This window comes from Leuciscus leuciscus (genome assembly GCF_965113295.1).
Source record: "Leuciscus leuciscus genome assembly, chromosome: 14".
Classification (NCBI taxonomy): domain Eukaryota; kingdom Metazoa; phylum Chordata; class Actinopteri; order Cypriniformes; family Leuciscidae; genus Leuciscus; species Leuciscus leuciscus.
This window is the reverse complement of record NC_138738.1, coordinates 39264863-39273363: the sequence shown is the minus strand read 5'-3', so window position 1 is coordinate 39273363 and position 8501 is coordinate 39264863. Positions and strand designations below refer to the sequence as shown.

General features: G+C 40.5%; 1 protein-coding gene across 2 annotated transcripts in view; it reads right to left on the bottom strand.

Moving 5' to 3' along the window:
* Positions 1–4511: 4511 nt before the first annotated feature.
* LOC309473915 (tripartite motif-containing protein 75-like) overlaps positions 4512–8501 on the bottom strand; it is a 4644-nt gene continuing 654 nt past the window's right edge. For both annotated transcript variants that reach the window (XM_082136181.1, XM_082136180.1), the window contains exon 2: positions 4512–6485. In XM_082136181.1, coding sequence (XP_081992307.1) covers positions 5031–6467 — 1437 coding nt within the window. In that variant the 5' untranslated portion in view covers positions 6468–6485 and the 3' untranslated portion in view covers positions 4512–5030. The remainder of the gene's footprint in view (positions 6486–8501) is intronic.

Here is an 8501-nt window from a genome sequence, read left to right as displayed (position 1 = left end):
TCTATGAGTGTGGCGGCGCTGGATGCGCTGACGGTCATGGAGACTATTGCACGTGTGATTCCTACAGCCGCCACCACAAACACCTGAACACCACAAGAGAAACACCCGTTACCACACACACAACACTCAATACCACAGCACAGGTGTGGAGAGACAGAACACACACCTTCATCAACTTAAGGGAAACTTCTCAACAACACACATGATTAAAAGGGACAGTTCACCCAAAAAAAGGAAAATTCTGTCATCATTTACTCGCCCTCATGTTGCTCCAAACCTGTATGAGTTTCTTTCTTCTGCTGAACATAAAAACATAAAATAAACAGTTGATGGTTCCCATTGACTTCCATAGTATTTTTTTCCTACTATGGTGTCCATCAACTGTCTGGTTACGAACATTCTTCTAAATATCTTCTTTTGTGTTCAGCAGAAGAAAGAAACTCATACAGGTTTGGGACAACATGAGGGCGAGTAAATGATGACAGAATTTTAATTTTTGGGTGAACTATCCCTTTAAGATTTAGTGCTAGAGGTTTCTAGCCTGGAAATCCAGACCTAAATCTGAAAGATTAATGGTCTGGCGTCGACTAATGAAAATCGGCCAGCTCGAGGGGCGGCACCAAGCATGCATTTTAAAATCTCACTGCACGCAATTGGATAACACTACGACCAATCACAACAAGTTATCGCTTAGCTACCAGCGGAGCTAACTGGTAGATTTGACTCTTGCCGTATCCTTCTTGCAAAGGAAAGATTTGAGCGGCGTCTTCTGTTCCTCTTTTAGATAAAAAGCCAAGTCCAACTCCTTCATTGTATCGGCCAAAGCCGTTTCAAACAACTGGTGTTCATCCAGAGCCATCTTGCAATGTTTACTAATGACTTCGATGTCTCAGCGCTGTCGTCATCTCGCCTCTGCCCCGCCTATATCAGATAACCCGATGTGATTGGTGCAGCTCAGAAAGAGGGGCATATTTAAAGGACAATTCCGGTATTTAACACTTTGAGTCTATTTTGTAGTTTGTTTTGGATGAACAAGAGTGGTGGACAAAGAAATTTTGACAATGGTTCCTGTCTTGACCTTTTGACTATTTTAGAATTGCCCATGACCGCTTTAGAATGGGAGTCTATGGCCATGCACAAACATGCCCTTAAAACAACCCTTAACGTTCGTTTTCAAAACTGTTCAACTCTCCGAGTGGTTAGTGGTGTTCGTTGATGTTCCAACACAAGTAGCGTAGCGAAATACAGTTTCTGTCGTGTTTTATTTGGCATTTTGTAAAATCCCATTGATTTCCGTTGGAGGACTCATTGCTCGTTGATATTACTGCGCGACCGGAGACGGAAAGGGGGCTGTTTACATTTGGTTGTAGTCTTTTAGGTCTTTTCGCTCGGTTCTCTGTCTCTCAGAAGGCTAGCGTGAGCAGAGCAACGGAAGTTGCCGAAGAGCGGAAGTTTATACGCGGTTGTGAGGTATCTGAAAAAATAGTTCCACTATAGAAAAATAAACGGATTGAAATCATACATTGCGGCGATATATTTGTTTTTAATCATCAACGAACACCACTAACCACTCGGTGAGTTGCACAGTTTTGAAAACGAACGTTAAGGGTTGTTTTAAGGGCATGTTTGTGCATGGCCATAGACTCCCATTCTAAAGCGGTCATGGGCAATTCTAAAATAGTCAAAAAGTCGAGACAGGACCCATTGTCAAAATTTCTTTGTCCACCACTCTTGTTCATCCAAAATAAACTACAAAATAGACCTCAAAGTGTTAAATACCGGAATTGTCCTTTAATGAGCATCATTACTGGGACACCAGAGTAACTCGCTGAGCAAAGTCAACTTGTGCTCTCGCGAGAACTCTGGGTTTCCAGGGTTTCACTCACAGCTCAGACTCACACACTGCAGTCTGGGGTCGCACGAGCGGGATGTTCTGCTGCTTACCAGAATGTAAAACGCCACGAATATGGGGCTGGAGGTCAGGCGGATCTTAGCGCGAGCAGAAGGGAGTTTCCACACCAGGAACACCAGGAACGCCACGTTCGGGAATGAGCAGCATCAGATCCCAGTAACGAACCCTGAGGGACAAACAGAGACGAACTGTGACGAGTCTCGAACAGAAGCTCGACTGCCGTGAGAGAGTGTGTGTGAAGACAGCGTTCATTAAACATGATTAGATGAATCAGCACAGAAAACAGCTATTACTACAATACTAGACCACACACTCTCTCTCTCTCTCTCTCTCTCACACACTCTCTCTCTCTCTCTCTCTCTCTCACACACACTCTCTCTCTCTCTCTCTCTCTCTCTCTCACACACACACACACACACTCTCTCTCTCACACTCTCTCTCTCTCACACTCTCTCTCTCACACTCTCTCTCTCACACACACTCACTCATTCTCACACCTGCGCACACACACACACACACACACACACACACACACACACATCCTCAGAGGAAGACAAAACTGTCCCAGCAGAACCAGAAGGGACTTTTAATAAAAATACAGAGGACTGTCCCGTTTGATGGAGCCGTTACTGGCACAGAAACGAAAGCAGAATTGAAAGCTCGTGCTGCAAACGGCCTCCACAAATAAAATCACATTTCACACACTTCACGAGCGTCTCCTGTCAGATCCTACACAAGATCATCTGTATCTGAGAGAAAACTGAGCTTAGAAACTGCATTCTTCAGGCATTCAAACATGGCAAAGAGCCCAGATGAGAACTACAGTCAGCTTCACCACTTATTTAACATAACTTAGGTTAAACACACACACACACACACACACACACACACAGCTACAACTTCACTCTACTACACAGAAATAGATTAGAAATTAGGAAGTATGCTTATACACAAATAAGACTACATGATTTCAGACTATCACAGAAATGCAAATGTATCATAACGCCAGATATATGTGCACAGACTTATGAAAGGACGCGCACGGGATTTACCTGGACTCTCCGATGTCGTCGTACAGGATCTGCAGACACTTGTGTGGTTTGGTGATGTTGATCTCATGGTCCGGGTTGAACTGGGAGCTGTTCTCCACAGTGGGAAACACACTGGTGTTGCCATAATGGACCAACCTTCTCGCATCAGTCACGGTCTCCAGCATTCTGGACTAAACCTCTGCAAGACACACAACTACTTCAGTTTACACTCGTACTAACACACATATACAATACATATATTCATACGCCAAGCATATATTTATATAAGAGTTATTAATGTTAAAATGGACATTATCGGATTCACAACTATGTCGAAAACAGTAATTTCACATAAAAGAAATTAAAATTGTAATTTAAACAACAAACAAACCTTTTTAAAACTAAAATCACTAAAAAAAATAATTAAAAGCTAATTTTTTTTTTTTACAAAAATCACTAAAGCGAAAATAACCAAATAAACACTCATTAAAATAGACATAAATACTATAATAGTGTATAAATAATACCAAAACAACACTGCCCCACTTTAGATAATTTCATGGCTGTTCATCGTACCTTAAATAGACATTTTATATCAATTTATTTTATTAAATGTTACATTTCTAAGAGATCAGAATGTTTCGAATGTAACAAAGTTCCTCCGCTGGAATGTGTTTGTGTTTTTAAAGATATAAGACGTTACATAACAGTTCACAGTCTAACACAACACATACTGATCCAAATACAAATGAACTATAATATTTCTGTATGTGTATTGCACGAATGTCATGTTTATATTGGAATGTATATCATATGACAATTCTCTCTCTCTCACTCACTCACTCTCACACACACACACACACACACACACACACACACACTGCACGGATATATACATCAGCTGATAAACCTCATAAACAAAGCTCACCTTTAAGTGAAGATGATCTCAGATCAGAGGCTGGTGTGTTTCAGCATTAACGTGATCATAGGTTATTAGTCGATGCATAATAACTTTAGTCGGAGTGTCGGTTGTTTGTTGTTTACAGGCGGAACGAAACTGATGCGTCAGTCGCGATTCGTTTGTCAGATAAAAGTCAGCGTGAATGCGTCGTCGTTTCAAAGATGGCCGCCATCTGTAAGACATTTCATAATAAAAGACTCACGGAAAACAATACATAGGTTTTGTTTTATTTGATTTGATTTTAGTTTAGTTTATAATATATTGCACTACACATATATTGTTTAATGTGTTGATATTACTTTGATTTGCACTTGTCATATATTGTTTAAATCCTATTAAAGTAAAAACTATTTTCATCGTACACATCTATTGTTTAGTCAGTATCAATTATATATTTTTTTGTGGTGATAATAAAGCACACTAAAATGTAACATTTTATATAGCCTAAAAAAGACACACAGATCCCCATGTAAGTGACACTTCAAAATAAAAGGCTAACCACCCTTCCGAAGTCGATGGTCACCATGCAGGCAACACTTCAAAATAAAAGTCAGAATTACAATGAAATAATCTTTGGGGTTTTGAAAAAAAGACAATACGCAAATAATTAGAAAAATGTAGTACTACTGTTTATTAAAACTATTAAGACATAAAAAGGGTATTAATAAACATGTTAGAAGAACAGAAAAAGAATGAGAAGAATTGTTGTAAATGGCAAGCAAATGTAATGTAGGCTTGTATTAAAGTCACATGCTCAAATGAATCACATGAGTCAAGAAACACCAATCTTTGATTAAATTAAACATTGCAAGCAGAATGCATGTGACAATTTATGTGCAGCAAGATGCATTCAGTGCATAAGAGGTGAACATTAATGACGTATTGCATCATAACTTCATCAGAAAAGGACAAATATGAATGAAAAAAATATTTGCACCAGGAGAAAGTCGTGCAGAAGCAAATGGTTTACTCTAATGGCCATTTAAATAATCTCCCAATACACAACTGTAATGCAGTGCACTAAACTTTATCAATAAGTACCAGTCTGTGGTGATGAGTTTGTAGAGTTTGTAGATTTAAACATGCCATCTGCAATAACTAATCCATTGTAAGGTGTATAAAATGGCTAGTTGACTGTTATGTGAGCTTTGGGCTGACCAGACATCATCCTCACGGCCAGATACACCGGGTGCGTAAAGCTCACTGTAAAGGTATGCAGATGAGTTTTATCCCCACTCACGTCACTAACGCTGTGAAACGCTAAAGTGCCAGAGCTGAAGCTGAGGTGTATCTCCATTCTCTTCAGAGATGGCGTACGTCTAAGTGGCGTGTCCTTTCCTTTTTCGTACGCCCTCAGAAGGTTATCACAGTACATGAGGCACCAGGATCCAGCGCTGCTCTCCAGACCACTACTAGAACCGGATCGGGGAAGTTCACCGTAGCACACGGCCAGAACCCAAGGACAACCATCGGCTTGAAAGTTCCAAAGATGCTCTCCTTGGACGAAGCTCTGGGAGCTCAAAGCTTGGAAAAAACTGGTAAACCTCTGAGAACTGGTTGGATACGGCTGTTTAGCGACGCTAAAAGACACGGTTTTAAGATCTTCCGATAGGACCAGATTGGGATGGATGGTGTCGGGGTTGAATGTCACTTCGGATGGGTTGAGAATGACCCGTAAAGCCCTCTGAGCAGATCCAAGTCCAAGACGGAGTTGGTTGTTTTGGTGCTCGATTTTCTCACAGACTTTTTTCAAACTTCGGGATAATTCCAGATCGCTCGGAAAGTCCCGCAGAGGCTCCACGGTCAAGCTGGAAACTTGGCTCTCGACGTCACCAAAACATGCGTCTTCTGTCTCGCCCATTAATGCATTGACCCGAAGTTCAGCCGTTCTCAGCTGCTTTTGGAGATCTGATAGCATTTGCACTCTTTTCCCAACAGCGTCTTCCCTGGGCTTCAGTTCAACCTCTAAAAGTTTCATTCCAGTCTTTCTGTAGGTCTCCAGGAGCTCTGCCATCTCCTCCATGACGTTGCTCACATCGTTCCTCAGATCAGCATGTGTCGCTTTGACCGCAGCTTCACTAGCCGTTTCTTTATTGACCAGATCATCTACTAGAGCAAGCTTTTTTTGAAGACTAGTTATAATGGGATTTAATCTAGACCTCCGTCCATTGGCTTCCGTCTCCTCAAGAGAGTTTTCCCCACAATCTGTTGATGTGGACTCATCTGAGTTTGTTCTGTCTTCTGAAGATGGTTCATCATTGGTTATCTTGTCTTCTACACTGGGCTGAAGTTCACCAAAAGCACTGTTGGCCTTGTAGTTCTCAACCACTTGTTTCAGTTTGACATTTCTCGGCAGGGACTCTGGGCTGAGATGTTCCTGTCCACATACTGGGCAACAAAGTTCTTGAGCAGATCCAGATGTTTTATCCCTATCAGGTGTTTCAAGGCAAACCAGGCAGAAACTGTGAGCACAAGGAAGAGTGACGGGGTCGAGGAAGAGATGGAGACAGATGGGACAGGTGAGCTCTGGCTCCAAACAGCTCTCTGAATATATGTCTGCCATTATGATTGACTCTGGTAACTATGTAATACAGACAAAGAAAATGTATAGTTACATATATGGTCAAATATATATGTGGCAAAATAGAAGTACATCTGAAATTCCAGTATCAATTATGAACTTTCTCAATGTATTTTAATTTCATCATGGAATTTTTTAATAAATGTGGAAAAATAGGTTGCCCTAGAATTTGAAGTGATGGTTCACCTAAAAAAGAAAATTCTGTCATTAATTACTTACTTCATGTCGTTCCAATCAAAAACCTTCAATCTTCAACACAAATGAAGATCTTTTTGATGAAATCTGAGAAATTCTGTCCCTCCATTGACAGCTACGCAACTACCACTTTGACGCTTCAAAAAGTTCATAAAGAGATTGTAAAACTAATCCATATGAATTGAGCGAATTAGTCAAAATTTTCTAAAGAGACTCCATCACTTTTTATGATGAACAGACTTAATTTAGGCTTTTATTCACATATAAACATTAATCAGCGAAAATAAACAGAAGCTCAACCGAACCTTCTTGATGCGTGAGAACAAACCTCTTGCTGAAGCTCAAACGTGCAGAGTAACACATGGGAATGAACCTCATTGGTTCTTGTGAAGCTCAAACGTGCTGCGTAACACAAGAATGAACCTCATTGGTTCGTGTGAAGCTCAAACGTGCTGCGTAACACAAGAATGAACCTCATTGGTTCGTGTGAAGCTCAAACGTGCTGCGTAACACAAGAATGAACCTCATTGGTTCGTGTGAAGCTCAAACGTGCTGCGTAACACAAGAATGAACTTCATTGGTTCTTGTGAAGCTCAAACGTGCTGCGTAACACAAGAATGAACTTCATTGGTTCTTGCAGAAGCTCGAACGTGCTGCGTAACACATGGGAATGAACCTCATTGGTTCTTGTGAAGCTCAAACGTGATGCGTAACACAAGAATGAACCTCATTGGTTCTTGCAGAAGCTCAAACGTGCTGCGTAACACATGGGAATGAACCTCATTGGTTCTTGTGAAGCTCAAACGTGATGCGTAACACAAGAATGAACCTCATTGGTTCTTGTGAAGCTTAAACGTGCTGCGTAACACAAGAATGAACCTCATTGGTTCGTGTGAAGCTCAAACGTGCTGCGTAACACAAGAATGAACCTCATTGGTTCGTGTGAAGCTCAAACGTGCTGCGTAATACAAGAATGAACCTCATTGGTTCGTGTGAAGCTCAAACGTGCTGCGTAACACAAGAATGAACCTCATTGGTTCTTGCAGAAGCTCAAACGTGCTGCGTAACAAAAATGAACCTCATTGGTTCTTGTAAAGCTCAAACGTGATGCGTAACACAAGTAGGAAACCTCATTGGTTCTCGCAGAAGCTAAAACGTGCTGCGTAACACGAGAGTGAAAAGCCTAAATTCAATCTGTTCATCAAAAAAAGCAATCGAGTCTCTTCATAATGTTTAGGACTAAACCGCTCAATTGTGGATTAGATTTACGATCTCAATATGAACTTTTTGAATCGTCAAAGTGGTAGTTGCGTAGCTGTCAATGGAGGGACAGAAAGCTCTCAGGTTTCATCAAAAAGATCTTTATTTGTGTTCTGAAGATGAACGAAAGCCTTCCGGGTTTGGAACGACATAGAGTTTTAGACAGAGATACAGAGTTTTTATTTTTTGGTGAACTAAAGCCTTTATTGGCAGATAAGAATCTCTTTGAATACCTCTTTTGTTGAAAAATTCAAATAAACAGCATCCAGCATTTAGCTTACATCCATATTAAGTTAATAAAACGTTAATTCTGAACGCTCTATGAATGTTGAAAAATATCCAAATAAAAATTTTTATGTTAACATTTTGAGACCAGATAACCAGGAACAAACGTTCTTTTAACGTTTCAGGAAAAACGTTTGTTCATAACTCTGAAAGAACCTGTTCAGAACGTTAGCCAAAAGTTATGAGAACGTTAGCTGGGATGTTATTTGTGGTCAGATTGTCAAATGCTAAAATAAAGCGTTTGGACCTTTTACAGTCTATGGTTTGGACGCAAAC